Source organism: Protopterus annectens, chromosome 14.part0 (genome assembly GCF_019279795.1).
Source record: "Protopterus annectens isolate FY-2018-M chromosome 14.part0, PAN1.0, whole genome shotgun sequence".
Lineage (NCBI taxonomy): Eukaryota > Metazoa > Chordata > Ceratodontiformes > Protopteridae > Protopterus > Protopterus annectens.
In genome coordinates, this window is record NC_056748.1 from 369657765 (window position 1) to 369678857 (window position 21093).

The following is a 21093-nucleotide window of genomic DNA, read 5'->3' on the forward strand; positions in this document are numbered from 1 at the left end:
TGCTTCAGGTCTTTAAGGAATGCATTGATAGTTGATTCATTAAAAAAAAAAAAAAACAAAACAAAAAAAAAACAGGTTTACTAATGCTGTGTTGACTTTTATCTAGGATAAACTAGCACCTCATTGTACTTTTCTTCTACAGGCAAAACAGCTCAAAACTAAGAGCTCACAACTTGTTTATTAATTTAGAATAACTCACCCAACTGAAATATTGCTTACTAATAGCCATATCCATTATCTTATCTTTTCTGATTTTTCTTATTACATGATGTCTTTTTGTATACAATTATCACACTGTGTTACTACTCATCTAACAACCAAGTGTCTAATTTACACTATGTACACACCACCATCAAAGGAATATCTTAGTTTTTCTCCGTTATCCTTTCTGTACCATCATTTCCATCTGCTGTCAGCTAGGTAGCATGTCCTCCAAGGGCAGAGTTGGTGTAACCTTTGAAAGACTGCTTTTTTGCCTGTTTGGGATTTAAAACTTCAAGATTAAATGTTTTGCTTGATCTTTCATGCATACCAGCTGGTATTGCATAAAACTTTTTACCATTTTTGGTGGCAAACATCTGTGTTCGTAGTTTCTCCAGGCTGCAGGAACGTATCTGTAGAGAGCACTGTTCTGTCCATTCATCTGCTTGTATTCCATGCTGGGGCAGAGATCCATATCAAAGGCAGAGCTCTTCATTCACTGGATGTGCAATGGCAGGTCATGATTTACGCGACGAGAAAGCAGAAATTGATGTTCTGTGTTGCTGCAGATAGGAAGGGCTTAATGTGGCTAAGCAGTTTCCAGACAGTTTATCAGAACTGAATTTTGCCGTCCTGTGTTTAACTGCCCAATGGAAAATACACCTGTCAGAGCTCAATATCAGAGGCATGGCTGCTTTCAGTGCTTACTTTGCAAATGTCATCGACACAGGTATTTGTGCCATAGTAGTTTGGTTATTGGTTTATACTGTCATCAGCATTATTGCTTGGACCTTGATTCTAAAAGTGTTTCAGATTTTGACTTATTAAATCCTTGTGTTTTTGCGCTCTTGCTGCTGCCATCAAGAGAGATGTAAATGTTACTGCTAGGAGGTTCTTCCAAGTGCTGACCACTGCAAGCATGCCTCCATATCCAGCTCTAATAGATATGTACACATTGTATCAGCTGATTTATGAAGAGTTCTCTGGTGAGTGCTTGTTACTGTTATGCCATCCCCTTGTGTGTGAATACCCTCATGTTTTTTAATAATTTTTTTGGACAATTCTTTCCTGTAAATCTGACATTTGCACGTTTGAGTCTATGACTTAGAAGACTATGGAAGGTAAATGGAAGCTGAGAGACTTGAACCCTGGACTGCAGGAAGCAACTTGCTAACAGCTCACAGCCTTAATCTTCTGTGTTAACCTTCAAGACAGTTGATTGCTGCATTTACAACACCTTAGGGTAACAGACGCTGATCTTAGGTCTGAGTAGCAGTTCGTTCATTTGCATTGAATATAAAAAGTGTACACACCCCTGTTAAAATGACAGGTTTTTGTGATATAAATCATTCAGTAAATCACCAGCATTAACAACTCCATTATCGAGGTCTACCCTCCGCCAAACTTCTTGGTGTAACCATTGATGAACACCTAAAATTTAACAATCACATCCAGCTAAATATCAAGAAAACCCACATAAAACTAGGCCTACTTTACAGAAACAATCACTTCCTCTCTTTTTCCACCAGACTAACTTTCGCCACAACCTGTCTACTTCTCTCTCTACTGTATGGCGCTCCTCTGCTCACTAATTTATCTTCTACAATCACCTCCAAAGTGGAAGTATGTTATAATAAAATAACCAGATTCGCCACGAATGCCAAATCCTCCTCTCATCACTGCACCTCCCTACACTCACTAAACTGGCTTGAACTCCCCAATCTACTTAACCTTCACCAAATCACCACAGCCCACAAATTATTGTTCCAACCCACTAACTGCCCTGCACTATCCAATATTCTGCAACCTTGTAACCCCCTCATACCCTTTAGATCTACCCACCAAAACTTGATCACCATCCATAAACCCAAGCTCCCTGCTGGGCAGCTTTTTCGATCTTATTCCCTAGCTAAAAAATGGAATGCTCTGCCCTCCACACTGAGGACCTGTGACAACCTTAATAACTTCAAAACTCAACTTCATTCTTACCACTATCTAAACAGGAAATGCAACTGTACTCTTCCACCCATTCATCTCAAGCTCTCCTCTCCCTTTACTCCAGGCGAAGCTTCTTACCTTCCTAACCTCACTTTAAATTGTTGATTATATATGTAACCAAACAGCAAAATCTAGCCACAATACTATATGCTTGTTTTTACTCCTGAATCTAAACTGTTTATTTTTTTTCTCACTCCTTTGAATGCTACCTGTTGCTTGCAACCCTTACTTCCTTTGTAATTAATCATGTAATTAAACTTTGTATTGTGGAGCTTTTCTCCCCGAGCCTCCACTGAGAGTATTCATGTAATTAAACTTTGTATTGTGTAGCTTTTTCTCCCCGAGCCTCCACTGAAAGTAGGCTCCCTAAGCCCTGTGAACTAAATTATAAATATTGTTTTTTCTCTTTTTCTCTTTAGAATGCTACCTGTTGTTTGTAATACTAACTTTCTTTGTAATTAATCATGTAATTAAATTTTGTATTGTGGAGCTTTTCTCCCCGGGCCTCCACTGAAAACTGGCTCCCCAGGCCCAGTGGACCTTCCTGATCATCAAACTGGAATAAATAAATAAATAAATTTCAAAACTTTTCCCACCTTTAATGTGACCTATAATCTGTACAATTCAACTGAAAAACAAACAAATTTGTTAGGAGAAAAATATAACAAAATAAAGAAGTACAATAAGCTGGTTGCGTAAGTGTGCATGCCCTTAAACTAATACTTTGTTGAAGCACCTTTTGATTTAATTCCAACATTCAGTCTTCTTGGGTACACACCTGCCGCCAATTAAAGAGACTGTGATTAACCCCAAATGAAGTTCAGCTGTCTTGGTAGGATTTTCCTGACATTTACTCAGTTGCCTGCTTCAGCAAAAGCCATGGTTTACAGAGAGCTTACAGAACATCAAAGAGATCTCATCGTTGAAAGGTATCAGTCAGGAGAAGGGTACTAAAAATTTCCTCAGCATTGGATATACCATGGAACACAGTGAAGACAGTCATCAAAAAGTGGAGAAAATATGCGACAACAGTGACATTGCAGAGAACTGGATGTCCCTCCAAAATTGATGAAAAGATGAGACGAAAATCAGTCAGGGTGGCTGCTAAGAGACCTACACCAACACTGAAGGAGCTGCAGGAATTTCTGGCAAGTACTGGTTGTGTACTACATGTGACAACAGTCTCCTGTATTTTCCGTATGTCTAGACTATGGGGTAGGTTTGCAAGACGGAAGCCTTTTGTTACACACAAAAACATCCAGGCCCAGCTAAAATTTGCAGAACAATGTATCAAGTCTTCCAAAAGCATGTGGGAAAATGTGTTATGGTCGGATTACACCAAGGTTGAACTTTTTGGTCACAATTCCAAAAAGTATGTTTGGCACAAAAGCAACACTTCTTATCACCAGAAGAACACCATCCCCATGGTGAAGCATGGTGGTGGCAGTATCATGCTTTGGGGTTGCTTTTCTTCAGCTGGAACTGGGGCTTTAGTCAAGGTGGAGGGAATTATGAACAGTTCCAAATACCAGTCACTTTTGGTCCAAAACCTTCAGGCATCTACTAGAAAGCTAAAGCTGAAGAGGAATTTCACCTTTCAACATGACAATGACCCCAAGCATACATCTAAATGAATAAAAGAATGGCTTCACCAGAAGAAAATTAAAGTTTTGGAATAGCCCAGCCAGAGCCCAAGACCTAAATCCAATAGAAAATCTGTGGGGTGACCTGAAGAGGGCTGTGCACAAGAGACGCCCTCGCAATCTGACAGATTTGGAAGGCTTTTGCGAGGAAAAGTGGACCAATATTGCCAAGTCAAGATGTGCCATGCTGATAGACTCCTACCCAAGAAGACTGAATGCTGTAATTAAATCAAAAGATGCTTCAACAAACTATTAATTTAATGGTGCACACTTATGCAACCAGCTTATTGTACATTTTTTATTTTTTTTATATTTTTCCCCTAACAGATTTGTTTTTCAATTGAATTGTACAGGTTCTAGGTCACAGTAAAGGTAGGAAAAGTTTTGAAATAACTTATTGTGGTCTCATTTTTTTATATCACAAAACCCTGGCATTTTAACAGGGATGTGTACACTTTTTAAATCCACTGCATATGTACCTCTGTACAAAACCCAGGGCTGCTTTGTTGCCCTGAATTCATTTTTTAAAGGTCATGTGTGAATGTAAACTTTTCCTAGCCTGTGACTTTTCATGCAGATTGGGATGTCATGCACCACATACAGACACACTAGTCTTTTTTTTTCTGATGTTATCAGGAGTACACTAATTTCTCCTTCCTGTCTTAATTTATTGGTAGCATAATTGTGTTTGTAGTTTGCAATACACAAACTACAATGCAGTCCTATTTGCAATTTTTTATTTCGGGTGCACATGAAATACTTGTGGAGGTATGAGTCTTCATGCTTTGCATTGCATGTCAGGATTTGTGGTGGAAAGACCACAAATTAATGTGTCTGTTGGAAGTTCAACTACAGCTACTTGCATCTCTGTGTGACTGTACAGATGTACTTATATTTGACAATTACGTTAAGTAGACTTCAGGTTTTGAAATCTCAAAGAACACTGCTCCCAGTATCAGTAAAGGCTGTCCTCCATGCTACTACTCCTGTCCAGAAATAGAGCGCCACAATTCCATTTAAGAAGATCCGAGAGACAATAAACTTTCAAAATACTTTATTTACATATAGAAATAAAAAACTGATTTAGCGCTTTCATCTTCGTTACAGAGACTTCATTAGAATCCTGACTTCAGGTTTTGACAAACTTTGCAAAACCTTATTGTAATTTTACGTTTAACTTAATAGGGAGCAGTTCACATACATGCTAAGTGTATTCAGGATAGACTGGAGTCACCTCACCTATTCATGTCGTTATGTTGTGCACATGGGGAAAATGTGAAACAATAATTTTAGGGGGTAATAAATATGATTTTGCACAAGACTGCATATCTTATCACTTGAAAACAAATGGGAACACATAGTCAGATGTTAAATTAAGCAGTGTTGATTTTTGAGACTGTGGGTTTGCACGTGATCTTTTAAAATGAAAACCCTTTTAGAAATGGAAAGTACAATTCTGTGAATACAGAAAGAATATTGGCATTCTCATTACTTTTCCAAACATTTTTTTTATTTTTTGTTTGCTTTCTTTCTCATTTGTAGGTGTGAACTATGTGTACCAGTTCTGTATAGGAGCAGCAAAAGGAGTGCTGAGCCCATTTGTCTTGCAAGAAATTATAATGGAAGCACTACAGCGGCTTAATCCTGCACATGTCCATGCTCACCTGCGGACTCCTGCATTTCATCAACTTGTTCAGAGGTGCCAGCAAGCCTATTTACAGGTAAAGTGCTGGTAGTATCAAATAAATTATGAAATTTATTGTTTAATTTTCTTCATCTGCTCTAGTGTCTCCATTACTAATCTTTGGCAACTTCCTACCACCTCTGCCAACTTACATATTTCTCCCTATTGCATTTGGGTCCATCATGTAGTGGCTACAAAGCTGTGGTTTGCTCTGTCCTCAAATTCTCAGATGCACAGCTTGCAGTGATGTTAATCTAAATCTTTTCCTGTGTGCTTTAATTCAGCCTGTGCCAGGTGTTATGATACCACAGTCCTTTCCATGATGTAGAAGAGTGTCTCAAAGCTAACTACACCATCCCCTCCATGCTGATCCTTTAGCGCATGAATGTTATTGTTCCTAGGTAATTTATACTGTACATAGATGCCCAAATTCTACAATATTATGCCAGTAACAGATTTATGCACTTGAATCATTTCATTACTGATGCTGAGAGACTTTTTATTGAACAAGTCTTATGCAGCTGTTTATTTCACTAAATGTTTTCCCAACTCACCTGTATTTAGCTTTATTTATGACTCGAGTGCAACCCAGAGAACAGCATTTGAATTGTTGGAGTCGCACAGCAGGCTGCTAATATGATCGTGTTGGCAAGTAGATTTTAAATATGGTAAGAAGTTCAGCAACACCAAATGGATATGCTAATGAATGAACTCTGTATTTCCAGAAAGTTTTATAGTAGTTCATTTGTTCTTTTTCAGCAACGTAGTAGCAGGGTGCTAGAGACAGACTGCAAGTGTCTTAGCAATTTCATTATGTCTTACACAGAAGCCACCATGTATGAAAATATAGATTGTCTTCATCATTTTTGTATTAGCATTTTCAGAGAATGCCTTTAATATAACTTGCATAGACGCTGGGAGTTATTTGTTATGTATGTGTGTTCGTTGCATGGTGCAAGATTTAAAATGGAAGACCAGTTGTCTTGTATCACAGATTTTTTTCTTTATTTAAAATTTTATGTGGTCAGTTTTCATTCTATCCTCAACTTTTGGGTTCAGATCCGAACCTCTGATCTGATTCGGCTGTTACTAAAGCTCGTGATAACCAAAAAGCTCTCGAGCTTCTCCCTTACCTATAATGCACCAACCCCTAACATATTATCCCAGATCTCGTTTGCCGTTTTTCACGTAAGACGTGGTCAGCCGTATTTGTCAAGTTTCTATTATTATTTAAGCAGATAAGTGAATTTTTTTTTCTTCAAAAAGATGTTATATTCCTAGTATACTTATTTGTTACGTATTATCCCTTACCCTTGTATGTTAACATACCGCTTCCTTACCATTGTTGGTAGGTTTTCCCCCACTTTTGCTGTCTTTACACACTTGTGTATTTCTTAAGTAGCATTGTTGGTAATGCTTTTCTTTCTAACTTGCTTTTTAAAAACTCTTACTGTTCTTGTATTATGCTTTGTTGTTATCTTAGTATGGCTGAGAAGGGTCCTTCCAGTTTTAAAAAATGCTTGAAGTGTGGGCATAAGTTGCCTGTCTGATTCCCATGCACTCTTTGTTTATTGCCTAGGTCCACAACACCTGCAGAAGGATTGCTCTGTCTTTCATAATTTTAATCCCAGAGCATTTTTGAACAGAAAGAATAAACTTAATTCTGAAAGGCTTACTGCTTTCTTCTTTCTGTGAAGCTATCACTGGGGTTCAATCCCCCAAAACAAAGTCTGAGTCAAAGTCTCTGATTCCATCCACCTCCTCGGCTCCATCTTCCTAGCCTTCCAGGAAAAGGTCTAAATCAGATTCAAGGAGGTCTCCAACATCTTCCCCCACAGATCTGAAGAATAAGGGGTTATTGGATCCGACATCCTTGGATCCAGCTGCTCCAGATCCTGCTGTTTTGCCAAGGACCTGTGTTGATCCAATGTCTTCCAGGATCCCTTCCCCCTTTATGGAAAGGCACCATACAAAGTCACTTTCCTTGGCCTCGTCTCATTCATCCAGGACTTTGACTGAAGAAAATCTGTTTGGATGATGAGAAAGTTTCTCTCGGTGCAGATCTAGTTGGGTGTGTTAGCGGCTCCTACCACCTTGGGCCAGGAGGCCCATCCTTCAACCACTCCACCACCTCAGACTCCTTCTCTGATCCCTTTGCATGCTTCAGAATCCTTGGATCCGAGTCTTCCATGTCCGTCTGCCTTGTTTTCGAATATAACCCTATCTTCGGATCTGAAGCTAACTCTGAGTACCATGGTTCCAACATCTTTGAATCCGAAGGACTCTCTGAGCTGAAGCTTCCTTGTAGGATCCTGAGGTGCTAGGATCAACTCTTGGACAGCTCTACTCCGACTTCCTCCTTAGGGAGATTGCTTTCAGGGTGCAAGAAGACAGCATTCCAGAAGCCTGTCTTCTCGGTGCCGGGGTCTTCCTTTTCTCTGGGGTGGTCTGGCTTTGAGGTTGTGAAGAGTGTATTCTCTGCTCTGACAGTATTTGATGGATCCAACCACCTCGGATCTTCAGTCCAACTCCCAGATGTCTCTGCGCTTGGAGCTTTTACAATTCAGTGCCACAGGGACAGCCACCTCGAGACCTCCAGACTACCCAGTAGGGTTTCATAGTCTCTTCTGACACTTATTCGTAACACTCCACCAATGAAGTCCATAGGAAGAAAAAAAGCAAGAGGAGGCACTTGGACTCTCCACAAGAGTCTGTCACTGAGGATACAGACTTCAGTGGTGAAGGTTCTCCATGGTCACCTCCAGAAAACATCTGATTTAGAGACATTCTTGAGATCTTGAAACAGAGAGGTGGTTGGACCCCCAGCAATGCTTCACCAGAAGAATCAGTATTTCTGGAGGCCTTTGAAGATGGCCCATGTACCTCCTCGGTTACTCTGCTCACTGACAAGCCTGACTCAGCTGAGCCAGTACCTAAGAGGCCAAATAGAATTCTGGCTCCACCTGTAGGGAAGGAATATTAGGGTAAGGGGGTGCCCGTGAATGCCATGGTCGTGGCAGCGGCCACCAATAACGAACTTGCTGAACAAACTTCCTATGTTCATTTCCCCTAACAGGGAATCTAGGGCAATGGACAGACTGGGGAAGTGCCTATGCTTCAGTGACCTTTGCTTTTGGGTCACTGAACTATTTGGCACATTTTACTAGGTTGGAAAGGAACTTGATTAAGGAACTTTCAAAATCCCATTCAGGGGCTTTACTACCAAGGCTCAATCTTCTGTGGCCTCTCAGTTGACTACCCTCCAATTGATTTCAAATTTGTCCATGAGGCTTATCTTGCATGCAGCCAAAGGTGCCTAAAGGGCAATGGGTTCAGGCATATCTATTAGGCGGCATGCCTGGATGGTCTTATGTGATTTCATGGAGGCCTTCCAGTCCTTGTTCACAGACAATTACGTTTTTATTTACACAGAGCAAAAGAAATCTGAAAGACCAGTTTATTTCTTTTGCAGATTTGAAATTTGAAAGTCAGTGGCAGACAGATTGTAGTTTTTATCTATAACAAACTAGGTCTGATACAAAAACCTGTGAGAGCCCATTCAACTAGGTCCATGGCAACTTCTTCGGTCTTTCTATCCAGAAATTCCATGGACGACATAAGTGCAGCTGCAACCTGGGTGAATCCTCACTCCTTTGTCACTCATTACAAATTAGATCTGGTCTCGAGCAGCTTTTGGCTCAGCTGTGCTCAGGAGTGTCCCTCCTTAGAGTCAGGGTTTTCTAGGTAGCTGGGGACATTGTCCCAACAGTTGATGATGAAATGAAAATTGATATCATCGGATAAAAAAGTTATGTACTCATCATAACGTTCCATTTGTGTTGTCATTTTCATTCTTCCTCAACTTCCCGCTCACCAGCCCCCATCCCATATTTTAGCAAACTTCTGGAAGAGCAAAATATTGAAAGGTTACCACTGTCCTTTATGACTGAGCACCAGATATAGTTTCCTGTGTACGACATACATTTTTAAGTATTTATATATATATATATATATATATATAAAAAACACACACACACACATATTAGATACCACTTCTGGTAAAATCAACAACCAAGATCTGAGGTATGTTAGGGGGGTTGGTGCCCTATGGGTAAGGGAGAAGCTCGAAAGCTTTAGTAATGGCCCAGTCAGATCCAAGGTTCAGATCTGAACCCAACAGTTGAGTAAGAATGAAAATGGACAACACAAATAAAATACTATGGTGAGTTTATAACTTTTTTTTTCTAACCTGGTCAGAACACTGATCACACATGACTGATTTCATTATCAACCCAGAACACAGAGAGTGAGAATTGCATTTAGTGAGAGTTAACAAGAGTACAATGAAAATGCAGTTCTATGAAACACCACTTTTAGGTAACAAAAACATCCCATAGTACACACAATTGTAATAGACATTATTTAAAATAAATCAAAGGATAATCTCATTTAGAAAGTGAGGTGTTTGTGTGATAATTAATGCTCTTTTTCCTTAGTAGGATTTGTAGGATAGTTGGGGGTGGATTGAAGGATATTTAAGTTTTTGAGTAGATGGAAGGGGAAGTTTTGTTGAGTAAAATATCATTTGAGCGATAAGTGTATATTGGTGCAATAACATTTGCTATATGAAGGACAATGCGTGTTACTAATAGGAGAAAGACAGAGTGGCCTCCTGTTAGATAATATAATTAGATGAGATGCAATGACATTTGGCGTATGAGAGGAGGTAGATGTTTAGTTGAACCCTAAATTTAGGGTAAGCTGATGTTTATTTGTTGGGGAATAATTTTCCAGAATTTGGGACATGGTATAAAAAAGCAGTGATTTTATACTATGGAATTTAGTTTTGGGGGTTGCAGCATCAGGGCAGAGTAGTTGTGGTTTCTGGGTGGGGGGGGAGGCAGAAAATTGTCTAGTTTAGCTTCTGGTGGAAAAACAGTTTTGATGAATAGAAGCTTAAATTGTTGGCATCCTAGGTCGTCAGCCCTTTGCTTTTTGGCAACCAGCAGAAATAAACTTAATGCCATACTATGTCTAGGCAATTCAGATCTGTGTCCCAGCACAAAATAATCATTTCCTTAGCTACAACCATTTGCACTCCCAACATTTCTGACAAGTACCCTTTAGGTGATTTTTAAAATTTGCCTGAGGAAGGATTCACTGAAGTCTGCTTGGGGTATAAAAATACCCATGCAATCAGTTCCAAGGAAAAATTCTAAACCTTCTAGATACACACATGGGAGCCATACATATATCCCCCACTGTTCCTCTGTAAATTGCTTTTCCAGTCTCTCTCCCAGTCTTTGCCAGCCTTCTGTGATTGCATCTTGTAGTTATCATGCATATTATGTGTGCCCTACTAATTATCCATGTTCTAACAGCAGCAGCTGTTCTTGACTCTACTTAAGCTAGTCTTTCACTTAGCACTCCCCTATTTGTTTCTGTTTGCCTATACTGTTATCAATCCCTAATAGAGAAGGCGGTCTCTGACCTGCATCCTAAATTTCTGTATGGCCTTATCCCACTCTGCTACTTTTCCTTTTCTAGTTATTTGCTCCTTATACCTTGTTTCATTTGTAAAATTTCTCCAGTAAGTTCCATCTTTCACCCCCACCTCCTTTTTGTATGAAATAAATATAATTGTCTTGTTCTTGATTGGTAGCATATAATAATTTCACCTGCAAAAAGGGCTGTTTTCTCATTAGTATTTATCTATTCATATCATATTGTATTTGATTGTCTTATGTCTCTAAATAGAGGAATGATGACAGTGGAGATCCCTGCCTTGTTCCTCTAGTAGGGCTAAATGCTTTAGAAAATAGACTGCCACACTTCACCTTCAGTTGAGCTCCTCTGTAGATGTGAAATATTAATATCCAAATTTGTGGACACTCAGTGTCTTAAGGGACCTCTTTATAAATGAATCCACTCTGTCAATTTTATTTTGGCAAGCAAAACAGTAGCATCATTATTATTATTGCCTAGTACTTCCTTTTGAAACATTAGAATTCTGTTAATATTGTCAAACGTGTCTATCTTCTATAAACCCACAGTAATCCAGGTCTATTATTCTCTGTAACATCATTGCCTTTTTTGGCCAAATTTGTCATAAACGCTTTAAGGTCTTGATTCAAAATCAAAATGGGTCTGTATAACTGTGGATGAAATGGATCCTTGTTTCTTCTTTTTTATAACTACCATTATTTATTTTCTATTCAAGGGCACATCCCAACCCTACCTGTCAGCTGTCCAGATTTTTGCCTCATATTTTGGTCTGGTCTTCATAACATATGGGTTTTTCTGGCAAATCATTCAGAATTGAAGTCCCTAAATAATGACACACATTTGAATTTCAGATTCCATATCCTTCATAAATGCATGCTAACACAAATCAATTTATTCTAGCAGCTTTCTAAGTTTCTAAGAGTAATATTTCAAATCTGTTCCTGTTTTGGGCCTTCGTTCCCCACCATTGTTTTAGGCTTTGTCCAGATTTTTTGCATAAAGAGGTTGAGAGGTACAATTCCGACTCAGAAAGGGTTAAAAGTACTAGATAGACTTTTGTTACTCCATACGGTCCTTGTTTTTCCATACTTTCGGAATTACATAATTTGGAGGGATTTCCCTGAATTCTGGCTTCTCATTGCTTTAATTTCAGTTCCCTTTGTTTTCAAAGTAATACCCTTATTTCTCCTCCTTTTAACAGAAGAGGTTGTAATTGTCCCAGATATTTTACCATTTCCTGTGTTACTCTCAACTTCTCCATATTTATATAGCTTACCATTACGTTTGTAATTTTTCCCTGGGACAGCTTCTGTCTTACCATTCCAAGTTCTTAATTCTAGTGATCATCCTTTCAACCTTTGTTCCCTCAAATATTGAGTCAACCGTTTGGCTGCCATGGGATTACTGTGAAAAAGTAGTTGTTTTAAAATCATTGCTAAATTTATTTTTATTTTTAAGTACTCTTGCGTAGAAATTATAGCTCCTTTCAGTTGTTACTTAATTTGTTGTGTTCCATGTATTATTTTTCTCTTCTGTAAATCTTAACTTTTTAAAGCCATCTAGATACTATTCTGACTATTCCATATCTCATTTGATTTCATTATGATCATATTTGTAATCTTCAGTTTTAATAATATTTCAATTCAATGACTGAATAGATCAAACTTTAACAGCTTCCTTTTTAGAAGAAATACTTGGAAATACAGTGTACTTCTAATTTGTACAGCTCTGTGATCTGACACTATCACCAGACATTTTTTCATGGTTTGGACCATATTATAGTCTTCTTTTGATATGTAGCATCTATCTAAACTTGCCCAGAAGTAATATTTTGCTGAAAATGTGTTTAATCCACTTCACACTCTTTTTTTTTATTACATCTGTATGTATAAATCCATGCATATATCTGCCTTCAGCCAGTAGCAGTCTGTGGTATGTTGGCCTGCCAGAGACATTTTCCTTTTTTCTTATACAGTGACCGAGTCGTATGCTCCCACCATACAGCCTTGATGAAAGGTTATGACCTCTGCCATAATATTCTTTATATCTTAACTAACTGCTTTTGGTGCACTATGTAGTGTACCGGTGTAATTGTTACATCCTCCCAACAACTTCTCCCCATTGTAAAACTTCCCTGCCTGTTCTTCATTTGTTCCTCGGTCTTTATTTCCATATACTTTTTAGTTAGCATTCAGACTCCTTTCTTTTGCTCACTTCCTGGTCCAGTAAGACACCTTCCTAAATACTTTTCTTTATGAAACCTTCATCTTCTGTATGATTCAGGCATGTTTACTTTAATGTTATATCTAAGCAATACTGTTGCAGATATAAGTGACTAGTCATTCATGTTTCTTCTCATCTATTAACCAATTCATATTCCCAGGCCAGTAATTCAAATTGTGCCATAAAAAAGCTTATATTTTTATTTTTGTGCGTTTGTTATAATCTGGTCCTTCATAATCTGTTTCTATCACTTTTGTGGCACTTTATATAATTTTTTATGTAATATTGACCCCGCTGTACTTGCTTTATTACTAGAACACATAATTCCCTCCCTTGCTCCCTACCCAAAAATAAACAGCATACAAACTATATACATATGTTTGCAAAGCAATAGAGCTGATGCTCTGTACAAAATGACAGTGTAAAGTACTTTACAATATTTTCTAATCATTCACATTCTGACTTACTACTTTGACTCTCTGGGCATGAGAACAGTTATTATAAATCATTGACCTGTTTATTTAATTTGTCTAAAACGTGTCCCAAATACTGTAACTATTTTTAAAAGTGGAAGCTTTACTATCCAGTGATTTCACCCTCCTGCAAGCTAGCATAGATGGTCAAGTAGGGAAAATTGCATTGCAACAACATTGGAGACATGAAACCTGAAAAATAAATGTGATGATAAGATGAAATGGTGTAGTTATTTTCACACTAGTATTTACTGATCTCAGTGATTTTAATACATTTCCAATAAGCAAGTTTTACATTTTAATTATATCAGTCAGTCAGTCAGTGCTTCTAATGCATTATTCTTGTCAAATTTGCTTTCTGTCCTACTTTCAGTTGACATACTTGTCTCACTATTTTTTATGCATTCCTAGTCTTAGTGTATGCATTACCATAACTAAGTTGGTTTCCATTGCTTAATACAGTGGTTCCCAAACTTATTCGATTCTCGGCTCCCTTGTTGAATCCAGGTTTTCCCAAGCCACACACCCCCCCGCAGTGTGCATAAAGTGCATATTTCATAGGGAAACAAAACATACCTTGCCACCCCAGAGCAGTCCCCTCCTCAGCCACTCCAATGTTCCATTATTTGGTTATTTCTCACCAGTTGCCATGCATCCTGTTCTGTTATTTGCTTCTACAGTGATTACAGATATTGAAATAAAATAGCACAAACACAGCCATTTTGTAAATGAACAATACAGTCTCACAATGAAAAGAGACTTTGGATGAGCAGTAAACTTCTCTGCCCTTGAAACTCACATTCATTGAAATAGCAAAACTCACATTCATTGAAACAGCATGAAAACCCACATTCATAGAAATGCATCTGGCCAGTGGAGAATTCAGTTTACCTTTGGGCTGTTTTCAAAACAGACTCCTTCCACACATTTTTAGGGCCATGTATACATGTATTTATTCTTTGATTCACTTTCCTGATTATATTGAACTATATTCCTTGTATAATACAGCACCACTTGTTAGAATATGTTTTAAATTTGTAGTTTTAAACATTTGTTTGGTAATCAATGAAACAAAATGTATGAACCAATAACTACCCATTTCAAAAAATGTCAACAATAAAAGGCCACTCAAGACTTCTGTCATTACAATCCACCAATATTACTACACACACACACACACACACACACACACACACACACACACACACACACACACACACACAAAACCCTCCCTTAGATAAAGCTGAAGACAGTCCAAAATTCTTCTCTATCTACATGGAAATCTGCACAGAGAAGAGAACAGAGATCAGAAACTCACCACAGACCTTACAGATGTGTAGCAGAAACCTTAACAACCATGCCATGATGTTATGTTACTACAGTGAGAACCAAAGTCTAATCTGCAATAACTTGAAGGGGAATGCAAGTAATACAAAACCATAACAGTGAGACAGATAAAACACACACAATTCTGCACAATAATAGAAGAATCAGAAGTAAATGCAAAAGGGGATTAAAAAAGTCAACATTACTCCAGAAGAATGTTAAACACACCAGAGCTCTCCTTTGTAGTTAATGATACTCCACACCTACTAGTGACATACCTACTACATTGAAACCACACCTTCAACACGTGCAAAGCTGTATGCCAGTAGAAATGCACTTGAACTATGTACCTCCAACAGGAAAAAAAATATTCTTTATAAAAATAAATTCTAAACATCCACCAAACACAAATGTTAAAGCCATGCATAGTGAAAAGGTTACAGTTTCATTGACATAAAGTACAAAGACCACATGTAAACATGTTTATTGTTTACCTGTAGTCCTATTAGGCTAGTGGCCTCTCTTCAGGGGACACCAGAAGTGGCATTACTCCTAGTGAAAATTTAGCAGAGCACAACTTCCCTTACTATTTTCAATAGGTGCCGTGTCTTCTAGCACCAATGATGAGCCTGCTACTTGCTGCTCCACAAAGCTACCCTTGCATGGGTCAAAATGGAAGAAAAGACTTTTTCGGATACATGCCCTCCAAATCAACTCCCTCCACATTTTCAGCATTTAGCTCAGTGTTGTCAAGCAGGTAATTCCACTGACAAAAGTCATTTTATACAAACAAAACATGGGGAAGGGATCCCAAATAGCAATATTACACAGAAAACAAAAAGCAAAATGATGAATTTACAATAAACACACACAACAAAATACTGCTTGCACATCCAAAATTCTTGAAAAGAATGCAGGAAATAATATCCCTCTAGGTATGACAGTGGTGGGAAAAGCAGAGCTCAGTAGCCCATGTTCATCACTGAAATTATAGTCAAGACATTGGTTCAAATCAAGTTCCACCTGCCATACACTCCATTTTGCTACAAATGAATATTAGAACGATCCAGTTAGCATCACTAACACGCACTTTAAAGTTCATACACATTCCCGAAATGTATTTAATGTTACCATAAAAACAATATTAAATACATTTTTGAGGGAGTAGCGAAAACCCACACAGACAAACGGGGAGAATATGTAAATCCACACTGGTAGTGACAAGAAATTTCGACTGAACCTTAAACACTGCACCTCGAATACAACGTTTTAGCCACTAAGACAACAGCCTGTTGCCCGGTGACACAGTCTTAAATGTTAAGGAAGACCATACTTTATTACCTCTTAACAATGCATCCGCGGTGGTGCAGTGGTAGCATTGTTGCCTCACAGCAAGAGGTTCTCTTGTTCGATTCTCGGCTGGAGTGCAGGGAGTGCCTTCTGTGTGGAGTCTGCATGTCCTTCCTGCGGTTGGGTGGGCATTCGAAAGACATGCGTAAATGGGCGTGCCTTCGTTGAAGTTTGAACGTCGAGCTGGCACCTCGGCGTTCATCAAAAATCTACTGCCAATCATTAGTGGACCGGAGTTCCGCTGTGGCGACCCCTAACTGGGAAAAGCCGAAAGACAACAACAATGGAATGACGCCCACTAACTGCCCATCAAACAGCTATGTTTAAGAAAAGCTAAATTAGTGGCCATTCTGACAAGAAATGTTTTGATGGCACCCAAGTAAAAACACGCCTTTCTGGGCCGGTTACCTTGACTTGCAGGGTCCAAGTTAGTGCGGTTCATTTTAGTCTTTTACTCCATTCCATTTTACTCTTTAGAGATAGCTGTTTGCTTGTATCCATTCACTAGATCTTCCACTTCAACTGGTGAAGTGCTAGTTTAATTTCCGCGCACAACCGTAGAACATCTTTACATAAATGTTGGCGTACATGCATGTGACGCATGTATATGTCTCCATAAAGGTAGTGGAGTGAAGATTTTTTTTTGATAGTTGTTGAAGCCTCCTGGCCACCCTGCAAGTATAAAAGTGGGAGGGCCCTCCCCCCTCGCCCTATGCTTCTGGCACCCTATGGTTTATTTATTCATTTTAATTAATTTACTTTTCTTATTATGCATTCGAAAAGTAAATTAATTAAAGTAAATAAATAAATGAACACAAACTGCACTCTTTACTAGGCGGTTGCCTAGTTCGCCTATGCCTAAGGCCAGCCATGCACACACACAGTCACTTCCTCATTCGTACCTACATTCACTCACACATTGCTCTCACTCTCCCGATCTCACACATACACACACACAGCCACTTCTTCATTCATTCCTGCATTCACGTACACCCGCCGCGAACTAATAAGCTTAACTGCAAAATAAACCGCAAACTGTTCGCTGTTTATTTTGCAGCTAAGTTTATTAGTTTGAACTAATAAACTTAGCTGCAAAATAAACAGCGAACAGTTTGCGGTGCCCCTGTGAGGAAGCCGCGGCTCCCCAGGTCGCTGTGGCGCACACTTTGGGAACCCCTGGCTTAATATATTAGTTTGCTTTTTTATTCATCATTAACTTCTCTCCCCCTTCCTTGCACACTGTCGTAGCACCTTTATCAAATTCAGTGTTAACACAATTTATAGTTTGAAAGCAGAGACCTCCATCCATACCTCTTAACCTGCAGGCATCGAAAATAAGAACAATAGCCCTTGAAAAGTAGGTGCATCCAGACAAAATTTTGAATATTAATTAGCATAATATTTGAATACCAAATAACACAACTCTCCCTACTTCCAGTAGAAATATGAGACACTATTCAAAAGCACACATTAAAAAAAACAGTCACAAAAATTATGGAAAAAATGCAAACACATTTTCAATGACTGTGTGAAATCTGTAGACTTTAATGGACTGTATTCTACACACAGGGTCATAACCAGAGATCCCATATACATATTAGAGATATTTCAGAAGTTCTCTGAAAATTTGTATAAAGCAGAGGAATGGGAAAATCTAAGAAAAGGCAAAAAGAGAAATATTTATGGAAGTCATAACTATGCCAACGTTAAAGGAAGGTGAAACTCGAGAATTAACAGCTATGATAGGAAGGGATGAGATAAAAATGGTGATGTATAATGAACAGGAAAGGCTACAGGAACAGAGGGTATTCCTGTGAATGTTTGGAAGTTAGGAGGGAATAAAATGGTAAATATCTGGATAGCTTTGCTTAACAATATTTTAAAAGGGGATAGTACCAGCATCTTGGAAGAAAGCTGTGGTAGCTATATTACCCCCCCAAAAAGTTAAAGACCCTTCAGACCCAGCTTGATATAGATAGATTTTGATTTTAAACTATGATTATAATGTGCTTGTTTATACTGGTTAAAAACATGTCAGTGGTGTTGCCAAAAGTGATAGATGTGAGTCAGTGTGGTTTTGTGGAGTGGAGGCAAAGATTTGACAATATTAATGGAACAATGATGACCCAGATGGAAGAAGAGAATAAGAAAATGCTACTATTTTTGGTGGATCTTTATGTATGTAAAACATTTGATAGAAACAGCTAGGGTTTTGTGTGGGGCAGTGGTAGCATTTGCATTTCTTTACAGAATAATATGGTTAATACGACTGATATATGAAGGGGTGGATGCAAGAATTAAAGTGGGAGGGTTTCTCTCCAACAAGCTGTGTTTGTATAAAGGAGCCAGGCAGGGTTGTCCTTTCCCCCTTTATTTACCTTATATTTAGAGCCATTTCCAAATAAATAAATAAAGGGACTCTCAAATTCATGGGTATAGTATGACAATCAAGAAATGTTTGGCTTTATTTTGTACTTGATAAATATAGAAAAAGGCATTTTGATGTTGTGGAACTTTTCAAAAAAGTTTCAGGTCTTTTCAGGATATAAAATAAATGAAGGTAAAACAAAGGCTGTAGTGGTAAATTATGTACCTACATATGAATTGTTACATCAAACCCATATATATTGGGACATAAGATGAAGTATTTAATTGTATGGATTAAAAAGGTTTCTGTAAGTTAAGGATATGTGCGAAGAGGATCTGCAAAAGATTATACAAAAATTAGAAGCTGGAAACTCTTGATTGCAGATAGTAAGATATAAGCAGCGCAAATGTTTTTACCCCCTTTTGTTTTATATATACAGATCAGGCATATTAATATCAACCTGAGGAGAAGTTGTGGATGATTAAGGAGTTGAAGGAATTTATTGGGGGGGGGGCAAGAGTTAAGTGGAATAAGTTGATTCTCCCTTTAGAACAAAGTAGTTTAGGATTAGCTAATGAGGGGGGATACTTTAGATCTGTGCAGGTAAGGTTAATATACATAATTAAAGCAGGAGGTTATAAATCAAAGTAGAAAAGGTTGGCGATTAAATGGGGGGTCAAGAAAAAGTAGGCAAGATTTTGGGTGAAAGAACTGAAGGAGAAGGTTTGAAATTTTATGTGAAGGAGAGAATTTTGTTGGCCGAGTTCCCTTTAAAAATAATATGAAATATAAAGTACTGGAAAAAAACAAATATAAATATAATGAGGAAGAAACAGCAAAACATTTTTTAGCTTGTAAAAAATGGTTTTGATAAGTTTTAAATCCTTCCCATTTATTTTCATTTTTTAAAAATATAACAATGGGTAATATGTGGAAAATATAAGAGAAAGAAAGAAATGTGAAACTGAAAAATGGAGTAGAATAATAATTGTAGCAATCTGGAGATTGTTGAATAGAAGACATGATGGATTGTCATGGAATAAAAGTAGAGGTAATAAAAATGAAGCAAAAAATGTTTGTGAAGAAAGGATGGAGGAGAAAGATAAAGAATTAAAAAGTACTTTTGAAATGTTGAACATGGATTCTTTTTCTGTATAGATCATATGTTAATACTAATAAAAATTAAGATATAAATGTGTAAATAATTTAAGACATTGTAAATAATTAAAAATATAAATAAAAGAACCCCCTGTTTTTGTCGTTTAGTGACATGGAATTATTTACATCCACATGAGCTACTAAAACCAACTCGGGCAGATGGAGCCTCTGGTTAACATCTCATCCAAAAAATGGCACGTTCAGGAGTGCAGCATCCCTTTATGCTGCATGTCAGTATCAGTTTTGGAAAAGTAATCAAAGTACCTGGTGGAGGACAAGTACTCACAGCCTTTTGATCTTCTAGCACCAAGGGTCAGTTTCCTACCTGTTGAGCTGTTGAAGTCATACAAAACTTATTGACGAAGTCATCAGTAGGGTTCCCCAAGAGCAATGTATTGGCAGCAGGAACCAGTGTTTACTCCATTCTCTGAATCCCCCTTCTGAATTTACCACAGGGTTTGCATAGAAGCATGTTGGATTCCTACCCTATAAAATCTATCAAATTTCTTTAGGACAGGGATTAGGTGTCTGGATCATTAGAGGCTACCAGGAAAGCATCCTCAAAAGCTCCCAAAACAGGAGGAGTAGCCAGAGAGTTAGGGGCATCCAGGCACAGTGAATCAAAATACCTTGTATGGCTTTCTAATACATCTCTGGCTTTCTGTGCTCTTCATCTTGCAAAGTGCATCTCCAAATATGATTTTATCTGCAGACAAAGCAAAGGAAATGGTGTCTTCACCGTCTTTATTATACCCATGGTGGAAGAAATTTGAGAAGAATAATCCAGTTCTTCCTTTCACTTTGTGGGTAGTCTTCCATTTCCTTCTCGGGAGAATGAGAGGCCCCATATTTCTTTTCCCAGAGAGACTGTAGATACAGAGGGCAGTTCAGAACTTGGCTTCAGGCTGTGCATTGCTTGAAAGAAGCTTCAGGTCAAGGAACTTCATTATTAAAAATGGCCTGATATGGGGGTAGGGACCTCTGGGGTGCCTGCAATCCAAATTATTACAGGAGACCTAAGGTAGTTGATCTGATTTCAGCTTCTGAACCTTTTAGCTGGGATGTCCACCTTGGAAGTCTGGTCCTGGGGATGGGAAACCCAGACTTCCACAACACACCCTGAAGTGTTTTCCCTTATAAAAATGGTGAATTGATGGTCCTCCC

At 38.3% G+C, this 21093-nt stretch overlaps 1 protein-coding gene across 4 annotated transcripts in view; it reads left to right on the forward strand.

Annotated features, from left to right (window-relative positions):
* ZSWIM8 (zinc finger SWIM-type containing 8) overlaps positions 1 to 21093 on the forward strand; it is a 2719879-nt gene that overhangs the window by 2683082 nt on the left and 15704 nt on the right. For all 4 annotated transcript variants that reach the window (XM_044056095.1, XM_044056097.1, XM_044056096.1 and 1 more), the window contains exon 25: positions 5385 to 5563. In XM_044056095.1, the coding sequence (XP_043912030.1) occupies positions 5385 to 5563 (179 nt within the window). The remainder of the gene's footprint in view (positions 1 to 5384; positions 5564 to 21093) is intronic.